The sequence below is a fragment of the Nasonia vitripennis genome, chromosome 4 (assembly GCF_009193385.2).
Source record: "Nasonia vitripennis strain AsymCx chromosome 4, Nvit_psr_1.1, whole genome shotgun sequence".
Lineage (NCBI taxonomy): Eukaryota > Metazoa > Arthropoda > Insecta > Hymenoptera > Pteromalidae > Nasonia > Nasonia vitripennis.
Genome location: NC_045760.1, coordinates 29,370,109 through 29,394,873, shown reverse-complemented (window position 1 = coordinate 29,394,873; position 24,765 = coordinate 29,370,109). Strand labels below are relative to the sequence as shown.

General features: G+C 41.2%; 5 protein-coding genes and 1 long non-coding RNA gene across 16 annotated transcripts; 3 read left to right on the top strand and 3 right to left on the bottom strand.

The window, feature by feature from the left end:
• The first annotated feature begins 326 nt into the window (after positions 1–326).
• LOC100123526 (ubiquitin carboxyl-terminal hydrolase 16) lies at positions 327–4,975 on the top strand. Of its 2 annotated transcripts, none has more exons than XM_001607122.6 (13): positions 327–781; positions 924–1,063; positions 1,137–1,321; positions 1,393–1,561; positions 1,631–1,795; positions 1,878–2,096; positions 2,169–2,431; positions 2,510–2,715; positions 2,794–3,328; positions 3,401–3,665; positions 3,748–4,017; positions 4,105–4,286; positions 4,371–4,975. In XM_001607122.6, exons 1-13 carry the CDS (start codon positions 700–702, stop codon positions 4,441–4,443), a joined length of 2,754 nt encoding a protein of 917 aa, XP_001607172.1. In that variant the 5' UTR covers positions 327–699; the 3' UTR covers positions 4,444–4,975. The 2 variants fall into 2 exon arrangements, with proteins under 2 accessions (XP_001607172.1, XP_016845332.1); XM_016989843.3 differs by having other exon boundaries at positions 427–781; positions 927–1,063; positions 4,371–4,962.
• A 76-nt stretch (positions 4,976–5,051) lies between these two features.
• LOC100123533 (ribonuclease ZC3H12A) lies at positions 5,052–16,802 on the bottom strand. 7 transcript variants are annotated; one of them, XM_031930675.2, is made up of 7 exons: positions 16,603–16,802; positions 8,422–8,701; positions 7,787–8,294; positions 7,437–7,722; positions 7,060–7,363; positions 6,731–6,983; positions 5,052–6,655 (listed from the first exon to the last, which is right to left on the bottom strand). In XM_031930675.2, the coding sequence occupies exons 1-7, from the start codon at positions 16,621–16,623 to the stop codon at positions 6,289–6,291; spliced, it is 2,019 nt and encodes a 672-aa protein (XP_031786535.1). In that variant the 5' UTR covers positions 16,624–16,802; the 3' UTR covers positions 5,052–6,288. The 7 variants fall into 7 exon arrangements, with proteins under 7 accessions (XP_031786535.1, XP_031786532.1, XP_031786533.1 ...); XM_031930672.1 differs by lacking the exon at positions 16,603–16,802 and adding an exon at positions 10,859–11,303; XM_031930673.1 differs by lacking the exon at positions 16,603–16,802 and adding an exon at positions 10,859–11,158 and having other exon boundaries at positions 7,787–8,282.
• On the top strand, positions 12,228–16,050 carry LOC103317753. The gene is made up of 2 exons (XR_004227709.1): positions 12,228–13,009; positions 13,584–16,050. It is a non-coding gene; the product is annotated as an uncharacterized LOC103317753 (long non-coding RNA).
• On the bottom strand, positions 16,802–19,615 carry LOC100123541 (GRIP and coiled-coil domain-containing protein 1). The gene is made up of 8 exons (XM_001607138.6): positions 19,283–19,615; positions 19,163–19,212; positions 18,930–19,091; positions 18,710–18,855; positions 18,394–18,637; positions 18,024–18,324; positions 17,190–17,943; positions 16,802–17,124 (listed from the first exon to the last, which is right to left on the bottom strand). The coding sequence occupies exons 1-8, from the start codon at positions 19,353–19,355 to the stop codon at positions 16,953–16,955; spliced, it is 1,902 nt and encodes a 633-aa protein (XP_001607188.1). The 5' UTR covers positions 19,356–19,615; the 3' UTR covers positions 16,802–16,952.
• Positions 19,615–23,189, bottom strand: LOC100123543 (fatty-acid amide hydrolase 2). 4 transcript variants are annotated; one of them, XM_031930677.2, is made up of 10 exons: positions 22,836–23,189; positions 22,495–22,525; positions 22,021–22,226; positions 21,716–21,945; positions 21,315–21,644; positions 20,951–21,243; positions 20,785–20,880; positions 20,548–20,706; positions 20,282–20,461; positions 19,615–20,206 (listed from the first exon to the last, which is right to left on the bottom strand). In XM_031930677.2, exons 2-10 carry the CDS (start codon positions 22,516–22,518, stop codon positions 20,117–20,119), a joined length of 1,608 nt encoding a protein of 535 aa, XP_031786537.1. In that variant the 5' UTR covers positions 22,519–22,525; positions 22,836–23,189; the 3' UTR covers positions 19,615–20,116. The 4 variants fall into 4 exon arrangements, with proteins under 4 accessions (XP_031786537.1, XP_003428208.1, XP_016845334.1 ...); XM_003428160.5 differs by lacking the exon at positions 22,836–23,189 and adding an exon at positions 22,728–22,805; XM_016989845.3 differs by lacking the exon at positions 22,495–22,525 and having other exon boundaries at positions 22,836–23,091.
• LOC100115037 (charged multivesicular body protein 1b) lies at positions 22,039–24,692 on the top strand. Its single transcript, XM_001607900.6, has 3 exons — positions 22,039–23,578; positions 23,703–24,168; positions 24,246–24,692. Exons 1-3 carry the CDS (start codon positions 23,557–23,559, stop codon positions 24,358–24,360), a joined length of 603 nt encoding a protein of 200 aa, XP_001607950.1. The 5' UTR covers positions 22,039–23,556; the 3' UTR covers positions 24,361–24,692.
• Positions 24,693–24,765: the final 73 nt, after the last annotated feature.

Below are 24,765 nucleotides of genomic sequence, written 5' to 3'. Positions count from 1 at the left end.
CTTTGATCAGTTGTGCCAACACGAAAATATTCATTACGAATTCAAAACTGTTAATAAAATTATGTTAAAAATATCAATTATAATCATTCTTCACGACGTATGTAAACCTACGACTATTGTTCGAGAACACCCCAATACCCTAAACGAAAGCGAAATCTCTTATGATAAATTTTCAAATTTTAATAAATTTTCATAGAAAGTCTGTTCCTCTCAATGCCTCCAGCGACTTTTGCGCCACTAGCAATTCGTATCCGCGACTCTGCCATTATATATATTACTCCCGTTAAAAATGCAGCGAGCTATATATCTATAGCTATACATATCCTATATACCACATGTAATTCATGTATATGTATAGTCGTGCAAGATACAGGCGACGTCGCTAAAACGCGAGCCCGAGCCATGAGGTCGCACGATGAGTGATTTGCCATTTAACATTTCCTCCGTTTCTGAAACTTCATCATTTCGCCCTATCGACGACTGTGCCATCAGTGTTTCGCTTTCGCCTCGCCTTTGGCCGTCCAACAGTCCGCAAGAGTTCACCTGATACTCCCGTCTGTCCTTACCTACGCACCTATTCTCCGTCGACGAAAAGAAAGCAGCCTTCGCGAACAAAAACAATGCGCTAGCGGACTTTTGTTCGTTTTGTCATTCTGAGGATATTTGAATAATCGACGTTGGGCTCGCGAGTCTATCATCATGGGGAAGAAGCGCAGACAGCACGACAACAATGTCGACGGCAGCGAGGATTCAACCGAGTCAGGAGATGGATACAACAGCAGTAAGCGAATCCATAGCTTTTTCTTGCACTGATTTTGGGCATTGTTCTCGTGATCAAGCTTCTTATCAGCGCGTTGCAATTCCTTTGTTGTTCATCGATATGACGTCGTTTTTTTTTTTTTTTTTTTTTTTTTTTTTTTCAGAAGGACCAACATGTGCACACTTTATGCAAGCTCAGAATGTGCTTAACTTGAGGAAAGCCGTGAAAGACAAGAAAATGAACAACAAGTGCTTCGATTGTCAAAAGGCTGGCGTTGACATGATCACGGACAATGAAGATGAGGTATATCAACAGTTTTTGATTTCATTGCGTCGTTTGTAAAAGTTTATACTCATTGTTGGATGTTGCGTTTTAGCTTTCTAACGAGCCACCGCTGTTGTGGATTTGTCTGCAATGTGGACACGTTGCATGCGGACGAGATAAGAAGAGCCATGCCATAGAACATCATGAAACTCCCAGAAATGGAGTTCATTGCGTAGTCATGGATACTCAGAGATGGAGCGTTTGGTGCTACAAATGTGATGATACTGTTAATAATAGGTGCGCACGGATTTTTCATTTTCAACAAAATAGGTTGTACTGAATAACTAATGAATCTTTGGTAATTGCAGTAGTCCTAAACATAAAAGGAAACTCGATGAGATTACAGACTTATTGAAAAAATGGGCGAACAAGCCTGCACCAACGCAGCCAAAACCTCATATAACCATGTGCCAAAATGAAACATCAACCATGGACAATGAGAAGAAAAAAATTTTAAACAATCTTCCCAAAGTTGGTGTAAGTGTTTAAGTAAAACAGTACATTTTTGACTGACTAGAAAAAAAAACTGATTGATTTACTTTTTAGGGATTAGTGAATTTAGGAAATACGTGCTTTTTTAATGCTGTATTACAATGTCTGGCACAGACACCTTATTTAATTAAAGTTTTGGATGATTTACAAGAGCCGGGACAAAAGTTTGTATTACCTGGTGGAAAGTTAAAGGTAGCAGATGAGGAAGAAATTGAATTGGTACGCTTTTACACTCTCAACAAGTCTTGTCTAATATGCAATTCCTATCTTTGGTATAACTATATCCATGCATTGTTTTTAGCCACCCATTGAAGGAGTTTTGGAAGAAAGTGGTAATTTTACTCCAGTTCTGCGCAAAACTTTGTCAGACATGCAGAATTCTGATGGTCAAGTTTATAAGCCGGCTGAATTATTGAATTCTTTGAGAAAAAAAACTATGGCATGTACTGATGGAGGTCAACATGATTCACACGAACTTCTAAGGCATTTATTAGAACTTGTTCGCAATGAGGATGTCAGGGTACAGTAGCATTGAAAGTATTTTACAATTAATTATTTTATCTGCTACATTAGAAATATACCTTTTTTATAGAGATATCAAAAAGTTATTTTGGAAGAAGTTGGCTTAAGTGGAAAAACAAAACCACAGTGCGTAGATGAGAATCTGAAGTCTCGCGTGAAATTTTACGGCAATCAAGCTAATGCTAAACTATTGGGTCCAGAAAGAGTTTTTAGAGGAGAACTGGTTTCAACTTTAAACTGCTTAGAATGCCACCATTCTTCGATAAGGACTGAACCCTTTTTAGATCTTAGTTTGCCCATATTGATAGAGAAACCACTGCCTCCTATTCTAAAGTTAGTTTCTTTGTGCTAGAAGTTTCTACAAAAAGTATGAGGATTTGAAAATCAAATATTTTTGTTTGTCTTTTATAGAAGGAAGAACAGTAGTTATGAGAATTCTGTTGATGCAATGGGTAACAATGTTTCTAATACTCCTACCAAGCATGAATCGAAGAAAGCGTTCAGGCAGGCTAGTAAAGCAAATCATAGATCAAATAGAATAAAAAGTAGGGACAGTTATTGCTCGCCAAACACCAATCGTATATCCGAAGAAAAGAAAGGATATGTAGCTGAATCTGGTAAATATCATTTTGACGAATGAAATGAAATTTAAATATAAGTAACTAAATATTTATTTCAATTGTCATTATTTGCAGAAGAAAGTGACGCGGATGTAGAAGATAACATTGAAAATGAAGATGCTTCCGCTCCAGAAATCGGCGAGTCAGGCTATAGTTCTGAGAAACCATCTGCTGTAACAAGCCCTGTATCATTAGCAGATCTTAGAACTACAGATCGAAACGACTCGCTTGATATGAATGTTTCTTCTATTGAAATCGATGTGACATCCTGCAGCTTTGATTACACGTCACTGGCCAACGATAATAACACTAATTTCAATAATTCGCAAAGCCCTGATGACGTTCCAATGTTAGATATCACAGAAAATAGAAAGAACGATACAATGGGATTATCTCTTTCAAACTCGTTGATCGCTCATCCTGATTGGACTAGCCCCGAAGTTCCAACGATTAGTCCATTGAGTAGCCCACTGACATCGAAAGATAGTCCTACAAGCCCAATTTCTAGCGCTGTTGATGGAGACGACAATGAAAAAGTAAGTAAATTGGTTTTAAGACTCGATAACAACACCGAGAAACAGGAGTCGAGTGATAAGGAAGACTCTACGAAGTGAGTATATTATAATCATATTGCAACTCCACTTTCGTAATTCACTATTGCTTAACGTAATTTAATTTACAGCAAAGCGAGTACCGAGTTGGCAGACGATATTTCGACGAGTAACAAGGGAAACAATACATCGAAAAAGCTGTCGAATGGCATTGGCGACCTAATGTCGAATATAACTAAATTAGATTTATCGAGTCCATTCGATTCCCCCACTAGATATCCCACGAAAGACGGAGAATGTTCTGTCCAGGTGTATCTTAATCAATTCACAGAGCGCGAGTTAATGAGCGGGAATAATAAAGTAGGATGCACTGCTTGCACCGAAAGAGAAAATAAGGTATTACATCATTTAAATTGTCTAATTGACTATATACATTATTTTAATCTATTTCACTTATAAAATTTGTATGGTTATTTAGGGAAAAAAGGAGGGCGTAAAAATGGTTTGCACAGATAGTACCAAGCAGTATCTCATCTCTCGTGTACCAGCAGTTCTTATTCTGCACTTGAAAAGATTTCAAGTACAAAAGTTTAGTTTTCGTAAAGTTGGGAAACATGTTAGTTTTCCAATGCTCTTAGATTTGGCACCAGTTAGCAAAGACTATACTAAACGTAGGATATACGCATTATACGGTGTTGTGGAGCACAGTGGCACTTTATACGGCGGACACTATATCGCCTACGTCAAGGTATTTTTAAAAATGTTTAATTATAAACATATGTGTGAAGATATGTATCGAATAGTTAAAGTTAATTCTCGTAATGATTCAATTTAGTCGAGAGCACCGTTAAAACCTAACGATCCACGGTGGTCCTTTTTACCAACTAGGGACAGCTTTGAGAATAAAGAATCATCGAGCGAGTCCAACTCTGAATTAGAAAGCGATGAAACGTCAGAGAACAAGACTCCCCAAGTTGAACCACCACCTGGTCGGTGGTATTACGTATCCGATTCAAGGTATTTGCTTATTGACGAGTAAAAAAATGAAAGCGATTCAATATTGGAAGAGTTCATGATTGATAACTCTTGTTTTTGTTTCAGGGTTCACGAAGTAGACGAGAAAACCGTTTTAGGTAGCGAAGCTTACTTGTTATTTTACGAAAGAATATTATAAATAAATTTCTTAATGCATGATGGTAATAAAGGCCAATTATGGATTTGCCAGCGTCCACGGTGGATTATCATGTAAGCTGTGTTATAGTGCATATTTTCTCTCAAAACTCTAAAAAAAAAAATACTAACTTTGCTGCACATCTCGTCAAAAGCATCAGAATTGTATGGGTCAATATTAAAGTGGTTTTATTAAATCGATTTTATGATAGTTAAGATGCATGATTTGTAATTAATTTTCAATACATTCAATTTTATCAACGTTATAAGTTTACTCAGGGTACAGATACGCATAATGAATTTTGACAACATACAGGTTCTCGGTTCGTTTAAAAGCATGCATAAAGTTTAAGAAAACAAAATCGAAACTGTATGCGTGTTGTAATGAAATTGCAAAAACTTGGGCTTAAAATGCTCTATATCGCAAATCTTTAAGATACGCGGTTACTACTCGTCTTGCATTTTAATGCATTTGCAGAATAAAATTATTGATAATTTGTAATATTATATCGATTAATAAAAGCTGTTTAAAAAAATGCTGGTCTTTCAATGATTCACCGATAACGACTTAAACCTCCTCATTTTGATAGGGTGATAGTATGTGAACAATGCTTTTGTTTTATAAAATGTGTTTAATCCATCGATAACAAATTCTCTTACAGTGTACAATAATTACATCTAAACGTTTAAATATTACTCTAGAAATGCACCGAAAAATATTTAAAACATTCTTATAATATTTCAGTCGATAGAAATTCTCGCATCAAGTTCAGATTGAAAGAATATCTCGTGTCGTAAATTGCATTATTTTTAGCATATGTTCTATTTTATACGGTATGGTAGGCGTAGAATACATTGGCGTCAAATCTCTTAAATATTTGGCAAACGAAATACTAGGTCTCTTTTAAAATTCACAGCCACTAAAGTGCACAGTGGATTTTGCAGGTCAATTTTAATACAATCAAAAGCGTACGCAAAAGTATCGACTGAAAAAGTATAAATACGCATAATCTTTGGAAATAAAACAACATTGTGAATGCAAATAATAAAAGATAAAAACAATTGTATACGTTAATATGAATGCTTATGATAAAACTAAATAAAATGCCATGAAATGATGTTGATTCAGTGAAATCGTCTTGATATTACTAGGCTCAATGTGAGTCACGCATAATGCCAATATTTTATCATCTACCATGTGTGACTTTCAACAGTACAGAGAAAATAAAGCAAATCTTACAGTTCTACAAAGTTTAATGAAAATATATATTGAAATGCTTAAATCCCATTGTAATGCCCTAATAGCCGATTCTTGCTCTATGCGGGTGAACTTTGGCAAATTTACAATAATAAAATTATCCACTTGCATGCTTCGTATGCAAGTTTACGTTGTACATACGAATGCCTATACAATAAACAAAGGAAAATAAGTTGCCCATTCAACCGACATATAACCGATATTTTTTCGGCTGCAATGGCTTTATTCTTCACTGCGCTGGCTACTTTAGCTAGCTGGTGAAAAAAAGCATTGCTCGGTTGTGCAGTTTGTCAACAAGACCGCAATTCTCGATGGAGAATCGGACCTGTCTACTCAACTCGCTGATGCCACTGCGTTTTCCAAACTGACCTTGGTTACATTTAATCGTTTTTACATAGCGTTCGATCACACAAACGTCGAACGATAATTCTTCGATAAATCGCGCGTTCTAAGCAATTAGAGCATCGATTCATCATGATGCACGTGTTACTCTCACGGAGAGCGCATTATCTAATTTTTCGCAGTGCTGTACAAGAGACAGCAAGCCAGCTTTGCAATACCCCTCTTGAGGCATTTTTTTTCTTTTAGAATTTACATTTTCGGGAACATCGTGAGAATGGCAGCGCAGATCTGCTGTGGATCGGTCTCGTGGGGATGTAGAGCCATGGCTGCCCGAACTTGCTCATCGGGAAAGATGTTTGCCAAATGATAGTGGAGATGTCGTCGAGTGGCTTCCTGCTGTTGTTGCTGCTGAGGAGGCGACGGCCAGCTCGATGCGATGTTCAGCTGTGTGTCCGAGGCACCGAGTCGCTGGCCGGACATTATCGGTGGTCCCATCGCGACGCCGTTACTAGTGCTGTTGCCAGCTCGCGGCGGCCAGGCTCGATACGAGTCTGGTGCCGAGGCTATGCGCGTCACGTGCTGGTGACGAGGTTGACGTTGCTGCTGTAGGCCCCAGCTGAAATTTCGGATGTTATTTCGTTAACTCAATGTATTGCATATCAGTGCTAATGAACTTCTGTACGACACGTACCTCATCGAGACAGGGTAGGAGGATTCGTTACTGGCCAGTCTTGTGAGCTGCCTATTTTGCAACGGAACGACGTTTGACTGGTTTGGATGACACTGCGGCATCTGCTGTTGGTGATATCTGCGCAGCTGATTAATCCTAGGATCACAGCTGGGATTGAGCGTCAACTGTCGCTGTAGCTTCCTGTGCATGTTAGCTGGCTCCGGCTCGGGATTTGACACCCTCGGCGCTACCCAGCCCAGCGACGACGGATAACCTACCGATGAAAATTCAGCGATCGTTATCGTGAAAACTGCACGACTAAATTATAGTCTTTTTTCTAGAATGCACACCTTGGTTATTCTGAGTCGGGGTGACCGAGTGAACGTAATCGGCGCCGCCGACGTTCTCCTCGGACCTGCTCTTGAGCACGGAGCTCGCGTAGGCCGAGGAATCGGCTGCAGCCCAGGACTGCGTCTTTGCCAATGACTTGTGCTGACGGTGAGTTTGTTGCTGCTGCAGAGGCAAGCTGAGACTTGGTCCGCGAGCTTGCAGCTGACGCTGGGCGTGCTCGACTAAGCGCTCCGTCACGGATTTGTGCGGATGCGGTCCGCGCTCCGGGTGCCGGAACTTGCACTTGTTGCCGTAGGTGCACTTCTGCAATAAATTTCATTTTTATAAATAAATTCATTCGTTCCGACTCGCTCACTAATTCGTTAAAAATCACCACCTTGGCGTATGGACAGGGCGGTACGGGCTCGGCTCGCCGCGGCCCGAGTTTGAGAAAGTTGTCGAGGGTAGGTCCGCTCCTTCCGAGTGGGTCATCCGGCGGCATGAACCGATCGTTTACGAAGCTGTACATGAGGATACGCTCTTCCACGACCTTGCGAAACTCCGGGCTCTCCTGTGCGAGGTCCCGATAGTTGTCGTTGCTCACGACGACGCCGTCCACCTCTGCAGCCAGCCTCAGGATGTAGCGGTCGTCGTAGCACACCATTCGCTTGCCTCCGACGAGCCTGTACAACGAAATCAACTCGTTTAGCAAACTCCTCGCATATCCTGCACATTCAACACGCTTACCTGGACGGCGTGAATACGAGGAGCCTCTCGCGTTCGAGCTCTCCGAGGATCTCCTGCTCGACGACGGGATTGTCGGGTCTCGAGGCCTCCTTGCGCCACTTGGGCACGAATACGGTGATCTCGCGGTGCCCTCGGGCTCGGAACCAGTCGACGCAGATGCGAATGCCGCGACAGGAGAACACCTCCTTGTTGCCGTGGCTCATGGCGACGTTGCTGCCGTCGATGACGATCGGCCTCAGGCTTGTCGTGGTTGTCTCCTCCGTTTGACTCTTGACGTCCAGCTGGCTCAGCTGACTTTCGGAGTCGGGCAGCAGAGCTTCGGCCAGATCGTCCGGGATCGTGTCGGCATGCTTGCAACCGGGTCCGGAGCCTAGTCTGATCAGCTCGGCTAGTAGCTCGTTCTGAGCTGGCTCGGGGCCGAGCTTTTGTAGAGCCGTTTGCACGAGTCGCTCCGTGTAGCCGAGCTTCAGGGCGAACTCCACTCGGGCAGTGTAGCCTGTTGGAAGGGCTGTTTGGATTAGTAAAAAATTAAGAAACGAGTAAATTTTACGGTCAAGTGGCTAAAAATACACCTGTGACCTTCGTCTAAATCACCGACCCTGAATCTCTTTAAAAAAAGACATCCTTCTCCTTACCAGGCGTCTGACTCGTGGCATTGGCTCCGTGAACAGTGACATACTCGGCAAACTCGGCAGCCAGTGTGTCAGAGCTGGTTCTCGAGACGTCCGAGTGTTGTTGAAGCGTCGTCGCGGTGCTACGTCGTCTCCTGGACGAACGACGCCGATGATGCTGATGATGTTGAGGCGACGGCGTAGGCGACGAGTCACCGGCCTCGTAGTCACTGTCGTACGACGAGTCCTCGGCCTCGGCTACTCCACCGGCACTACTGCTCAGTACCGAACAGTCCACGTACTTCTGGAACACGCATAGACGACCTTCTTTATTGTTATGCTTGTCTTTTATTTTTAGCTCGATTAATAAAAATTTCCCTCTTTAAAAGGCGCGGCCCGCTTCGAGTTGTAAAGAATAATAAAAACGCTTAAACGTTTAAATATACAAGCGCGCGCGGTGAAAACCCGAGGGGAAAAAAGGGAAAACAGTCTCGCTCTCGGAGCAGCGCATGAAAAGAAAAGAAAAGAAAAAAAAAAAAAAAGCGCCAAGGAATGCGCGCCGCTTACACGTTACACGCGTCGCGAGAACGAGTTTCCACTGGTCGGCGCGTATAATGTATCGAGGAATAGTCGCGCGGAAAAAGGAGCGTCCGCTCGCTCGCACCTACAGCTCTATAGGTATAGAGCGCAGTGTAGTCGTTCCTGGAACGAAGTATATACAGCGCAGAGGCTTAGAGAGACGAGAGAAGCGGATCTATCTGCAGCGCGCGGTGAAAGTAGCGGGACCCCGCGCGGGAAACAGGTGCGTGTATGCGCTCTTCTGTATACAGCTGCTTTCTCTCCTGCGAAACTGCATATAGGCGACGTTTGCCGTTGCGCAACCGTCTTGGTTGGATCGTGTTTGCGCGAAAATTTTGACGTACGACGAGAATCGATCGCTCGCGCTGAGATTGTGCGTACGTCTGTACAGAGGTGGATGACTCGGTGATAAATAGTCGCGTTTATGTAAATTTTAACGAAGATGCACTTGGATAAACTGCGTCCGAGTCCGCTATTTGTAAGCGCGAAATTCCATATCCTCTCGGATCGCAACGTTATCTGCCTGTTTACCATAAAAATTCACGCAACTCTCTCAGCTGTGAGCTGCGCATAATTCTGGATCTCTGCGCGATTTTGTATCGGCTATATAAGAGCGTATTCTCTCTTATCGCGAGAATAATCCATACACACCTGTGTGTGTATAACGACTATCCCGGCGGGTTTCGTTATTTACTATTACAAAACAGCGCCGCCGCGGCGCGTTTCATTAAGGGGTCCCTGACCCGGAGCTGACCTTATCGCTAAAACGAATCCTCTAATCGGCTGCATATCCATCGCGCGCGCAAAAAAAAAACTCCTGTTCGTTTCGTCGCGGTCTCGTCGCGGCCCCTGAGAGTTTTACGTCACACGCAATGCTCTTTCTCTCTCGGCGTATTCGCTCTTTTATCCTCTTCGCGCGCGTGTATAATTGCATGCCCGATAAACTTCCGTGGGGAGTTTATCAAAACACAGTGTGTGTGGGTCCGAGAGTCGGGTGATCGGAGAGCGCAACAAGTGCGCGGAGATGAAAACACGCTACTTGTGCGATTCCGGATCTGGCCGCGTTGAAAATCGACGATTCTGACCCAGTTTCTTTTACAGTTACGTATATTATCCGTGATGTTTACACTATAGTGCTCACCTTTCCGGTGATCGTCATGTCTAGCCGTTGGCACTTGGCGTCGTTCCTGAGCGTGATTCCTCGAAACTGCACCATCAACAGCAGCACCGATAACAACAACGACAACAACAACGGACAACACTTTCGCGGGCGCTCGAAGCCCCGGCGGATGTGCCGCGGAGAAACTCGAGCATAGCCTCGTCGCTGCAGCTTCTTCTCCTCCGCCGCGGAGTATTACAAGACTCCTCTTCTTTCTTTATACGCCTCCTTCGCACGCACACGCACAGCCTCGCCTCTTTTCTCCCCCTCGTTCGGTGTGCTCTACGCGGCGTACATCCGCTTACCCGCACTCGCGAGGGTCCTCATCGCCAGGAGTCGCGCGACACTAGGTGTGTTTGATTTTTTATAGGTAAGCACTGCACCGCGTGTTTTGTGGTTATAAACTAAAGCGGCAACAGCGGCGAACCGTCCAGTCGCGGTGCCGTGCGCTCGTCAACTGTCGGCACTGCTCTGTGAATGGGCAGCTCTTCTCTCTTTGCACACACACACACACACACACAGAGCCAGAGAGAGGGAACCGAACCGCGGAGAGTCGACGTCACACGGCGAAGAGAGAAACCGCTCCCCCACCGACTGTTCTCTCTATATATAATGATTCTCACACACACACACACATGGACTGGAGGAGTGGGAGACTTCTCCAAGCGACGTCGACGAAGATGAGTCGCCGCCGCTGCTGCACAGTATCATATATATACTTACGAATTTCGAAAACCCGGACCTGCTCCAATTCGTGCGCCCGCCGGATCTAAATAATGCAGAAATCGAAACGGGAATAACAAGAGCTGCCACCGTGGGATGAAGCGTGTATATATAGGTATACAGGCATCCGGGATCGGCGCGAGTATATACCGCAGAGAAATCGAGGCCTCGTCGTCGTCGTAGTGAAAGCGCCGATCCTATACGGGGGGTTGGGGGGGGGAGAAAAATTGCGGGAATCGTCCGATGCAGGCGCCAGGGGAATCTATATAGACAGACGCCGGACATCGAGCGAGTTTTATGGCAGCCCTTAATTTCGATTTACGGCCGAGTAGAGGCGGATCGGCAGAAAGGGATACACTCGCTCTGTAGAGACTCTTATTGGAAGGAGAGTATACACAGTCGTCTGCGGTTCTCGCGGACGATGATTATGATGACGAGTCGTTTGGAGTGCAGTAATCGCTCTTTTTGCTAAAGTCTGATACTTATTCCTCGGTGCGGCTCTTTACGCAGAAATATAGCTCGACGATTTTCATCAGAAGTATATATATACAGGCCGCTGCAGCGTCCCCCAGAAGATTTTTACGCACCGGCCAATATACGCTGCAGCGCCGGTGTGTGTATATATATATATATATATATATATATAACGAGGATCCGGTTTAGCAGCCTATACCTTTGCACACATTGTGTACAGCACGATATAACGAGCCGATAAAAAAAAAAGGCGACTCTCTCGTTTCGCGCACAGGTATAATATACGCGTATGTACAGTAGGTACGAGAGATATCGAAAATCGCGCGTTGATGCAGGTATTCTCATTCATAAAAGCGGGGGCGGGTTGCAGGTCGAGAGATACTCTCTCTCTCTCGTTATTATACGGGCTTCTTTCTACGGCCGATGATGCTTGCTTCGTGATAAATGCGCTTCTTTCACGGATATTGTAATGCATCGAGAGTATGTGTGCGGGTAGTTGAGAGTATACGTGTTACGTAAGAACGGGCCAATTATAAGCAGTCGAAAAACAAGTAGGCCGCGCGCGACGCTTTATCGCCGCACCTCTCGCGGACGACGCGTGTGTGTGTGTGTGTGTTATTGTTCGTTCGCTGCGAACGATTTTACACGTTTTTGAATAACATTCGCCCGCGTGTGTTATGCACATTACAGCCGCGTCACGATGGCCACATAGGTGTATATATGAGCTGCGAGAATCCGTGTCAAGGCGCTCTCGCCAAAAGAAGCTCTTTCTCTCGAAGATCCTTTTCGTGCCTCGACTTTACACGAGAATAACAACGCCACTTTTTACACCTGCCCGATAGAGCTCCTTTCGAGAAGCTTCAAAGGTATACACATTTCGGTCCTAAAAATCAGTTCCCTCTTTTAACGACGAGTCTGGCGCCCGCGCTGGATTACAAGTTGCGGCGCGTTTTTCCGCCGCCCCGTATACCGAGTTTCGAGAATAACAACACTGCCGCTTTTTGCGCGTCGTCTGCTCTCCGTACAAGATCGTAAACTCGCGCGTCGTGCACTTGTCTCTATATGCTATAATATATATAGGTATACGAAGGGGGAAAAATAGTGGAATAGAAGAATCGAACGCAGATAGTATATCTTGGCTCGAGAGATCCTCGGTCGTCGTCACACGTATAAACGGCTTCCGGGTTCGTGCTTCTTGTTATCTCTTATTCTAATACAACGAATTTCTTAAACAGGGACGCGTCTGCTTCGATAAATCTCTGCAAGAGAGATGAGTCGAGAGCCTAGACGGAAATAGCAGTTTTGGCGGGGCAGAGAGAGAGAAAAAAAAACTCACGTGTCAATTAAGATCTCGCCTTGGATATCACCGTGAGGATGTGGAAGGCGCGTGGCGATGCATATATTATTACACGGAGAGGATGTAGGATCGTTTTTTTTTTCCCCTCGTCGACGCCGCGCGCGCGTGATAACATCAACACAGTTGACCTCTCTGCTGGCGAAGAGCTACTACACACACACACAATGGATGACACACTAAGCTGGAACTCGGTAGGCTGCAGTATATAGAAATAAGCATTCGTCGTGCAGTTGCAGGAAAAAGGAGAATTTGTAGAATTCATCATTCGCACGAGAGAGAAAGGCGCCCAACAACAACAACAACAACAACAGCGGCAGCAGGTATTCGCCGCGATAAAGAGAAAGAGCGAATAACCCCTCGTCCACGCGAACCTAACCGCTGCACAGACGCAGAAGAGGAGAAAGAACCTCTATAGATATATACACACTGCACAGACCATAAGAAACGAGTGATCAGTGATCCCGGATGCGCCGGTCAACTCGCACGCATATTCCTCTCTCAGCCCACGTGGTCTTCAAACGCACACACATATACGCGAGAGACTCTCTTTCTTCAGAATGTGCGAGGGGAGAGCTCGCGTGCACGAGCGTTTCTCGCCTTTTTCAGAGCTTACTCCTTGCGCAGTATGTACGAGAGGACTCGATTAGAGTATAGATGTTTAGAGTGTGCTTCTCCTTTTTATTACGATAATAATGTATATCTACTATATACGCATCTGAAGGAATATTCGGTGTGGTATTTCCGACCGGGTGGGCCGTGAGAGGGATTAACATTTTAATGTGTCATATAAACGCCGACTTTGTGCGCGCGGCCCTCTTATTCTGCCAAAGTCACCTATCACACAAATTATATATTACAACCCGTTTTTTTTTTTTTTTTTTTTTTTTTTTGCAGATATGGGATTCGCGAAGAAGAAGAAGAAGTTATTTGCCAAGGACGTCGATTATACACGAGGAAAAAAGCCGGCTTGTAAACATTGACGCTAAACGCCGCTACTGATAGCGTTGCAGCGCACGTGTCGACTGTGTGTGTGTGTGTATATATATAGCTGCGGTATATAAGTATACATAACCGGATTGGTTTTTCTTTTTGAGGTCGTATGCGGCTGATACAATTTGTAAACAAATATTATTTTTTTCACGTGCAGGTAATCGAAGCTTGAAATCCCACGAATCTGCATAAATCCGTGCGTGTAATAACTAGGCCATTCACCTCGTCAAAGGTCAGTCCGTCTACAGCCGAGATCGTCTCCGAAACTCGGTATATACTTACTACGAGAGTCGTGTGTGTGTATGTGTGTGTTTGCACCAATAAAATTCCAGGACGTTTCTTTTCACGACTATGCAGCCATCAGATAAAAGCTCTCGCATACGTGTACTCTCCGAAGCGTGCAGTCGAGAGGATCACGATTTTTCGGGGATACATATCGTCGGCGCAGCACGAGTCCGCGATAATACTCACTTACTCGCGTGCGTTGAAAAGGAAGAGCAGAAAAAGAGAGAGTCAGTCGCGCGCGCGTGTGTGTGTGTGCCGTGGGAAAGGCAAAGGCGGATCATCCTCGATTTTGAATTTCGAGCGCACGTCCTATTCAACATCCGGTGAAAGACGTCCGGGTTCGATCTCAGGCTTTGTTATATATACGACGACATACTTTGGCGCGAAGCTGATGCTGGTTTGTAATGGACCTGTATATTGGGACACGGTTGATTAGAAATCGAGAGGATTGACATTGCTGGAAATGAGTTTTATTACGCGAGATAACTAATGTATAGGAACGTGTTTTCTTAGTCGGAGGATAACGATCACTGATGACGTTCGGTTCGGTTCGGTTTTAACGTCACGAGCTTCTGGAAATGGGAATGACGGCGTTTAACGAATTTTTCGAGAGCATCGTGTACCCAACTATACGCGCGGTTTCTTAAATTAAAAATATGAGATTTGCATGATTGGATGAGAAAAAAAAATTCAAAGATTTTACTCTATACGCTCATTTGCATTTTCGGAGATTATTCCAGACTCTTTTGCTTATACATCCCGTATCCCGGAGCTTCGATCTCGGAGTGAATTTATCGCGGTTATTTACGTGAAAATCATACAATAGTGTATTAACGAAAATGATTAAACCCCGTATACCATCGTCGAAATGGAGATCCACGCGGGAATGAATAATGCATGAGACGTACTATTGCATTACTTAACACATCCTGGATTTACACAGAGAGACGACAAAAAAGAGCTACTAACATCACCGTCCTTGGTACACACACACACACACACACATGTAACGAACGTTTAGTTCTAAGTCGCAGGTGCGCAACAAAGCAATCGAAAGTAGATTAGTTCCGCGATGGGTAAATTGTTTTGAAATTCATTTCGTTCTCGTTTGAAAAAAAAAAAAAAATTAAAAACGCAACTCAAAAGCTTTTTGCACTAGAACGCGAGTTAAGTAACGTTTAAAAGTTGAAACCCATATAAAACACACACACACACAAAGAAGCCGCTGAAAGGAAGAATAAAAGACGCTCCGAAACAGTTCGTTCTCCGCTCAATGATATACAGGATATTCGACGATAGCTATTGGGTCAATAGAAAGCTCCCTCTCGTTCATGCTCTGTATGGTAGCTGTGCTGCAAGCGGATCCCCGAGAAAATTTCGGCGTTAAGAATTCACCTTCGATACAAGCTTATAACGATCCCTCTGCGATACTTTTATTGTTAATCTTTCTATAAACAAACGAGCAACTCTACACTTGTACTCCCGGAACTGCAGACGTGAACTCGCAGCTGGATCGATAAAAATGTTAATTTTTTCGTCCGGTTATCGGACTGAGATTACGCGGCATTGTCGAGCTTCCAGAAAAGAAGGCAACGCTCTCTACTGACTTTCTACGTACGTTGCCTAAATCTACTCGTCTTGCGTCGAGTGCGCGTAACGATGCTTTTTTTTTTTTCTCCAAATTGAGCGTGAGAAAATCAGGCAAACAAAAAAAATCGCTTCGACGCGATGTACCGCCGTCTGTATAATGCATACATAAATCTATACCGCGAGTGCAGTCGCGGCTTTATCAATGTCAAGCCCATATTCACACAGGACTATATGTTGTAGCTCTCTCGCAAGGTGCGGCTCTCCGCCGAGAGAGCACAGCCCAATAACCCGAATGTAACCGGACACACGCAAACGCGCGCGAGTGAGCGGTGAGAAGAGAGCTGCAGTGTGTGTGTGTATATATATATATATATATATATATTTGCGTTGAATGTCAGAGGAAAAGTACGGATGAGCTGATTTGACGTGATTATGTATTTCTGAGGAGTGGTTAATCAAATTTGAGTGTAGAATTATTAAAGATAATATAAGTGTATAAAATTGTTCTAAACGATAATTCATAAGGATTCCGAGAGCCGAGCGTCTTGCAAGCATCTTGGACGCGCGAAGGCGTTACATAATATCCCATTAAATTCCGACGTCGTTGACCAATACACTCGCCGAGCGAGAGAAGAAGAAAAAAATCTTCCGATGGCATTGCATAATATACCTGTCGCCTCGTCGCACAAGACTGGAATCTCGAAAACCTACGAGAGCGAGAGGTGCACACGAAACAAAACGAGAGGATATCCTTTCTTCCCTTGCGAAGTCCGTAGAGAAGAACGGAGAGAGAAACACGAAGATAAAGAAGCTGAGATACCCGGACACGTCGATCGACGCGAAGAGAGACCAGCACGAGAGCTGTCGCTCTCGGCTTGTCGTGCCAGATTCAAGTTTATTGACACGGATCTTTCTCTCTCTCTCTCTCTCTCTCTCTCTCTTGCTTCGTCCGGCTGTACTTATACACGTATACATACGCTGTACCTATACAGTGAACACTAGCGACTGGCGCGGCCTGGAAAGGCGGGATAGACACACTCGTATTCACCTTCTCTTTATAGAGTTTCATCCTTCCACGTCCGTCTCACTTATATCTGCTCGTGCTGTATACTTGTATATTTCTGCGCGCTGTCGATCATTTTTCTGCATCGCCGGGCAACGATATCGTAAAATCCAGCCACCGTTATCTTTTGCCCGCTTTTTGCTTCGCTGGACTTTTGATGTTCCAATAAGACGTAGACTTCTAGTTTTGTATATACACTATGTACAGACATTTATTTATCCTATTATCTATACACATATATACAAACACACAAGATTGTTCCTTAAATTTTAGGCTGTACAGATATGTGCCGTCTCTTTTGTACGTATATAAATTTAAAAAAATAAAACCCTTCCTCATTTGATCTTCGCGATTCTTTCGCTCTCCTCGGGCGTGAACCGCAAGACTGTGGATATCGCGTTGAGCATGTGACGCTTGCGAGCCGAGTCGTGGCTCGTCAGATAGTTGATAAAGACGTTCTTGAGGTATTCGAGATTTGCACCTTCCCTCGACTTCGATGCTTCCAGTCTACGGTTAAAAATACACCAGTTAGTTTATTACAATTTTACTCGCAGGTGAAAAATAGCGCATACCTTTTTATCTGCGTTTCCAATTTCTGAATGTCCTCGTCGTGCTTTTCAGCTATGCGGAAAGAGTTCCTCTCGAGGTCGCGCAGCGAGGTTTCCAATTGCACATTTTGCTTCCGTAAACCGGAAATTTGAACTTCCTTGCGAGCGAGTTCTTGGGTATAGTAAAGCATAGGAGGATTATTCTCGATGGTTATGAGGCCGGACACCAGATCGTTAGCTTCGCTTTTCACGCTGCCGTGTCTCGCCAATGGTAAATTGAACTTTTGAGCTCCTCCGTCTAGCATAATACTTTTCTTAGGTAGTAGCGCGTCGAAGGATGACTTCAGCATCTGTATCTCCTTGTCCTTTTCTTGTATCACAGTCAGAGATCGTTCGCGCTGTCTGAGGAGTTGCTGCTCCAAAGCGACTATTTTATTCTGATATTCACTGTCCTTTTGAGCTAGCAACTGTTCAGTTTTCGAATACTGTTCTTGCATAATCTGATGCTGCTTCTCGAGCTTCTTCTGAAACTCTTTTTCCTTTTCCGACATCTCGGAAACTAGCATGCGCAATTTTTCTTCCAGATTTTTATTGTGAGATTTTGCTCTGTGCAGCTGGGTTTCGTTGTTGGAGGTAGCAGTCTCGTTATTTTGCTGCTGTGTTTCGTTTGCAACTGGACGGCTTTTTAGTTCTTCTAGCTCCTGAAGAACCGCTTCGTACTTTTCTTTGTAAACAAAGTCTTGGCTTTGATCACACAGCTTCAAGCTGTTCAGTAAATCTAAAAAAATTAATAATTCGTCAACACCTGCTAATGCATTGATTAAAATAAATTAATTTTCAACGATTGAACGTAATTACCCTTAACATTTGTACACGAACTACTTTTGTCTAATTCTACTAGTTGAAAATAGAGACTTTTAATTTTTTCTGCTAACTGTTGAGGATTATCGTATCTGTCCGATTTTTTATTGTTCTGTAGAGTGATCAACTGATCCTTCAGCTTGTGAATGGACTTTTGATCTTGCTGTCGTAGCCTGTCGTATCCCCCAACAATATCAGATAATTCTGCCAGTCTAGCTTCTAAACCAGCAACTCTTGCCTCGTGACTGGCTGCCAAAGCTTTAGCTTCTTGCTCTGCTAGAGCTGCTCTTCTTTGCTCCTGCAAAGTAAGTCAAACATGTGTAAGGAATGTAAGGTAATTAAAAAATTCATCGCGACATTTTTCTACCTCAAGAATAGCGTTTCTGTGCTTTTTTTTCATGGATGACATTTCCGATTGAAGGTTCAATAGCATTACTGGAGTTTCGTTTGCTGCTGCTTCAGCCTGCTTTAATTTATTCTTTAAAACATCAAGTTCTGCTTCTAAAATTCTGTTCTGAGACTTGCTCGGAATAGAGTTTTTCAGCTCTTTTAGCTGCAACTCTAGATGTTCCCTCGCTTTCTGCTCGCTGTTAACTTTTTTATGTAATTCTCTGTAATAGAATTTTCTCATTATATTCAAGAAAGTTACAATAGATATTAATGTGGAATGATTTGAAAGTTACTTTGTTAATGTGGAATGTTCCGTCTGTTCCTTTTCTCTCTCATGTCGCTCCATAATCAACTTGTACTTGAGATGTTCCACTTCTGACATAGCATGGCCTTGGATACGTTTTAGTTTATCTTTTAGATTTTTCACAACTCTTTCATACTGCGAAATAAAAGAGAAGTTCTTTCAAATTCTGATCCTGATTAAACATCACGTATTGACACAATAATACATACTTCTTCGCGTTCACCCCTGATTTGTTTTTTCTCACTCTGGAAAGTGGCTTCCATCTTTGACTTTTCAGCTGATAATACTGCTAAGGAATTCATCAAAGTTTCGAGCTGACTTTTTAAACCATCCACGGTGTCCTCTTTGACGTCCTCTTTTGCCGAATTGGCCTGTTACAAACAACGCTTTCTTCGAGACCTTTTCAAAAGTTTTAACCTCAAAAAACTCCTAATTTACTTACCTTCGAGTCGTCTTTTTGCACACTTGGCGATTGTTCTGCATTTTTTATATCTGAAAATTAAACGATAGAGTAACATTTGGTTTGTATTCCCGCTAAATCGAAAGCATACGGCACACAAACCTTGAAGGTTATTTTGCGAATCTAGCTGGGCTTTCGGCCGCTTTTCCTTGTGGATTTTTGTACTTTTTTCCATTTTTGACGACTCCTCTTGTTTTCAGATCGATGAAAAGAAGACTAAACACAATTTAAAGACCGCATCACAAAAAAAACCAGGTAATAAGATGTTCTGCGAACACGTCAACGCACCGTGCGTATAACCCGTAAACCGACAAGTTTGTTGATCTGCCCACTCTACCCGCGCATTTGTCAGATATAGCAGACGAAATCATTATCACTCGATAATATATAATATATCTATAAATTTCAAATCAGCATAAATAAATGTAGAAAAATTTAAGTTTTAAATAAAACAGAATATTTATTACAGGGAAACATTGAGAGTATAAAAAATTTATTATTTATGTATCGTATACATAGAATTCAGAAAGTGAAGAATCTTACTTTCCCCATATACCAACACATATAAATTACGTTCTCTGAGTTTCATACACCTTATATACAGATATAGCTAAACAAAAATTTGTACATACAATTACGATTGAAATGTTATAAAAATCATTATGCGAAAATCAGGCTTTGTATTTTTGAAATATTTTAAAATCAAAACTATTCTTGGCTATCATATACATATACGAAATTGTTTCGTTGAATTATGGGATTTGAGCACCTATTTTCATCTAGAACGATACAGGTGTACTCTTCATCTTTTTTACTATGATTTGTACAAATAATTATTATCAAGTTTGTTAGGCTCTTGTATTTATAAAACGTTTGCTTTTAGCTTGAAATGTTAATAACAATAAAGTAAAAATAAGTTAATGACCGAATGATGATTTATGATGGTGGAACCCATCCACCAAAGACCCTTTCCAACTCTTTGGCTACTGCTATGCATAGTTTATCATTATTTGGAGCAGCAACAACCTGTAAGAATGAAAAGAAAATTAATTTTCAACCTTTTTAAATTACAGAACTAGAAATTTTAAACAAATTATTTACCTGGACTCCTACTGGTAATCCACTATCATCCAAACCCATAGGTACTTGGCAAACTGGTAGTTTTAGTACGTTAAAAATAGCCCAATATCCAAAACTGAAAGGACTCACAAATGACGCATAATGATATCTTGCAGAGTTGAACGTCGGATACAGTAATACGCCGTTGTCTTTTAACTTCTCCTACATAACAAGTTCATTATTAACAACATATCTATATCTTTAAGAACAACCTTTAAAAACGAAATTCAACGGCAAAATTTTAGTACCAGTAAATACTCCTTCATTGTACTAGTAACAGCTCTAGCCCATTCTCCTTTTTCTTGTGGAAAGATATCGTGATCAATTAATTTCAACAAAGCTGCCAATGTGATTTCGTTATTGCCTTTCAATATTTTAGTAATTTCTGCTACAGCACTTGTGCGCCCCTGCATATAACAAGTCATTATTTCAAATGTTTTTGATTACAGCTTTATGAATTTATGTTTTAGCTTTATATGCCTTACATTGCCATTTGTTAAATCTGTCTTGAAATCTGCATCTTCCTGGGTCATCCAGTAACGCCACAAACGATAGCTGTACTCTGAACCAGGTAATTTTACCTTCAAAGAAGAATAGGATAAGTTAAAATTAAAAATTTTACTTCACGTATAATTTATATTTAAAACACACCTTTGTTGCATTTCCAGTAACTTGCTCAAAATGTCGTACTGCTTTTGACAAAGCTTTAGAAGCTGCAGAACTAAGTTTACTAGCTCTGAGATCTCCAGAGCTTTCTTGATAGAAAATATTCAAATCCTTGAGATTCACAGAACTGTTATCTAAAGAAGTTTTCAAAAATGTGCCAGACAGAATTTTAGTTAGCAATTCTAAATCTTCAGCTTTTTTACAAAGTGGACCAACTTCAGCCATTGAATCTTCATAGACCTTTTTTCTCAAACCAATACCTTTTAGTGAAGTCATACCTAAAAATATGGGACACCTATGATTAACAATACCTATATATTTTTATAAGACGCAAGTCAGTTAAATATACCTTCACTGGGTTTCAATCCAAATACTCCATTACATGCAGAGGGTATTCTTACAGAGCCACCAATATCGCTGCCAACAGCAAATGGAACACCGCATGCAGCAACAATTGATGCATCTCCTCCACTACTACCACCAACTGTACGAGTTGTATTATATGGATTGTTTGTTTGGCCATAAACTTTGTTTCTGGATTCAATCCATTGATTCAATTCAGGAATATTGGTTTTACCAATAATAATTGCTCCAGCTTTCTTAACATTTTCAATAACAGTTGCATCTTCATCTGAACGGTGACCTTTTCTGCTCAAAGTACCCATTGAATGAAGCATTCCTAAAAAACAGATATTTCTTTTTGTACATTTTACCTAAAAATCTGTACTAGATGAGAAAAAAATTCAATACCTTTCGCTTCATTGCTTTCTTTCGTGGTAAATGGTACCCCAAGCAAAGGTTTTGTTTTTTCTAGTTCTTCAATATCTAACTTTTCATCTTTCAGCATTACATCAACTTCTTTAGCTTGCTTGATGGCATCTTCATATCGATCCTCAACAACAGAATTCAATAAACCATTTACTTCTTTACATCTTTCAATACAAGCTTTCACAACTTCTTCTGCGGTTACTTTCTTCTCTCTATTTAGGAAACAAAAAAATTGTTATTGAAATCATTTAGAGCTTATATGTATAAATATAAATAAATTTCTTTACCTAATTTTTTTAGCTAATTCCAAAGTGCTATCAAGCAGTAGTTTGTTACTGACTGGTGGAACCCTTTGAACTTTGGTATCATAATACAGACTAAAGATGAACTCTATAATGCAGTCTATGAACCAATGAATTTGGATGAAGATGCATTTAGCAATGTCTATTGCTAGTTTTTTGCAAGTATGACCCATGCTGTGTCTTTTTGTGTGCTGTAAAATTAATTTTAATTTTATTAAAAGTGAGAAATTCACCAAACATTGCATTCACTTTTAATTATTGAAAGCAACAAACAACAAATAAAAAAAAAACAGAGTTACAGCACTTAAAAGTTTGTCTTAAACCAACATTAGGTAGCTGTTTTATTTATGACAAAGTATCTTATCTTATTTTATCGTTACATAATGCAAAAAAAAATCTTAATGAGTTAATTAATAATATAAAATTGTGATTCTTATAATTATGTAAGTCTTCAAATACCTTTTCCTTTGCTGCAGTACACATTTTATTGCTGCAAATAAGCAAAAATACGAATGATGATTGGCAAATTGAGGACAGATGACTTGAGAAAAGTGAAAGTGGAGTAGATGGATGATAACAACAAGAATATGCGCTGTTTTTTATATGACTTCGAATGAATCAAGCATTTAAGCAGTAATTTTCGTATTTAACGCAAATTTAACACTGATTACTTTATTCAAACGTAAACTTACGACGCCTCAAACGTTTGAAACATCCAACAGTGAGCACACGTCTGTCGTCATCATCATCATCATCATCGTCTACACTATAATTATTCATACGAAATTATAAAGTCTTACCTGATGCGAGTTTTCGTTCCTAAGACCGAAAAACCGGACTGATTTTATGGAGATTCTTGCGCAACTAGCGGAAAGTTAGACTGACTTTATTGACGCATCGATTAGATGACTACCTGACACTCATGCTCTTGCGAAATTTTACGCACTTTTTTCTTCACGAACCGCCGAGGACCATCGTTCTTTCTGACTTTACACTTTGTAAAAAGTATAGAGGTACGAAATTTTTCCAGTATGTGCTGTGCGTTGTCAGGACACAGACCAGTTCCAAAAACGTACGTGTGTCGCCACCTGACGAATTAAAATTGTACTACACGATGTATATCAGCTGTGTTACTCATTTCTGTTGTGGCATATGATAGCTGATGAGTCAATAACACAAAAATTTCTGTAATAATTTATTTCTCGTGGAGCAGTATTTTCGAACGAGTTGAAAATAATTTTGTAATACTTTATTAGTTTCTCGACTGTGCCTTGTGAATCATAACTGCTGATTATTTAAACAGGGCTTGTCCTTGAATGAACTAAAGTTTAACCAAATGCGTTTCGGAGTTTCTTGTAATAAAGAACCCCTGGATAACGCTATATATTATTGATAGCATTGAAATTGCAACTTTGCGAAGTTGACAACATCTAAAGCGACGACGACGACGCAGACGCAGAGTCATTATACCTTTGAGATTATCTCTTGACAGCTAGCACAACGGGGGCCGAACAATCAGCCATGTCTGTCTCTCAGATGGAGAGTATCCTTTTAAAACTTTGAAATAATACTGCAAATATTATTAATAACCTTGTTCAATAATATTATGCTTGTTTATTTGATTTGTTTTTATAATTATTATTTTCCTTAATATCTCAATTGTACAGAAAATCTTTTCAACCTCAAATTTGCTGTTAAGGAGTTGGAACGTAATTCAAAAAAATGCGAAAAAGAAGAGAAACTGGAGAAGGCAAAGGTGAAGAAGGCGATTCAGAAGGGAAACATGGAAGGAGCAAAAATCCATGCAGAAAATGCAATCAGGCAAAAAAACCAGGCTCTGAATTACTTGCGTATGAGTGCACGAGTTGACGCAGTGGCCAGTAGAGTGCAAACGGCGTTGACCACTAGAAAAGTTACACAGTCGATGGCTGGAGTTGTTAAAGCTATGGACGCTGCTATGAAGTCCATGAATTTAGAAAAAATTTCCGGACTCATGGACAAGTTTGAGAGTCAATTTGAAGATTTGGACGTACAAAGCTCGTACATGGAGAATGCCATGTCCCAAACCACGACGACAAATGTTCCTCAGAATGAGGTTGATTTGTTGATGCAACAAGTTGCTGACGAAGCTGGGTATGCAATATTGTTAATTTTAACATTTTTTATTGTTACATTCAATGAAAATAAATTGAATCTATTTTTCTTTCTAGTTTGGAGTTGAATATGGAGCTTCCATCAGGACAAGTGGGAAGCATTGGTACGTCAACTGCTGTGAGCCAAGAACAGGACGAGTTAACTCAGAGATTGGCCAGACTCAGAGAATAAATGTGAAAAATTAAATTCTGTTGGTATTACGTGTATTATAATTTAATGTACAATATTTTTAATATTAGAAAATTTTACCGCTACTACAAATGCACCGAACAACACCAGATATATGCGCATTATAAGTTTATAAATAATATTAAGTAAAGAAACATTCTATTCAAAAGGAGAATTTTTATAAAAAATTAAAACTGCTTCGCAATAATATCGTTTATCAATGAAATGAAATTTATAAAACACAAAAAGGCTTGTGATAATCTTCTACTGGATTATACAACACTTCTGCTTATGGCTTATTATTGTATTATTCCTAAAGATAGATATTTACAGAATGTCCTTCCTTTTCACTTCTTTCAATACAACCTTTCCATTGCATATTTTTGCAAAACTCAATTTCTATATTTT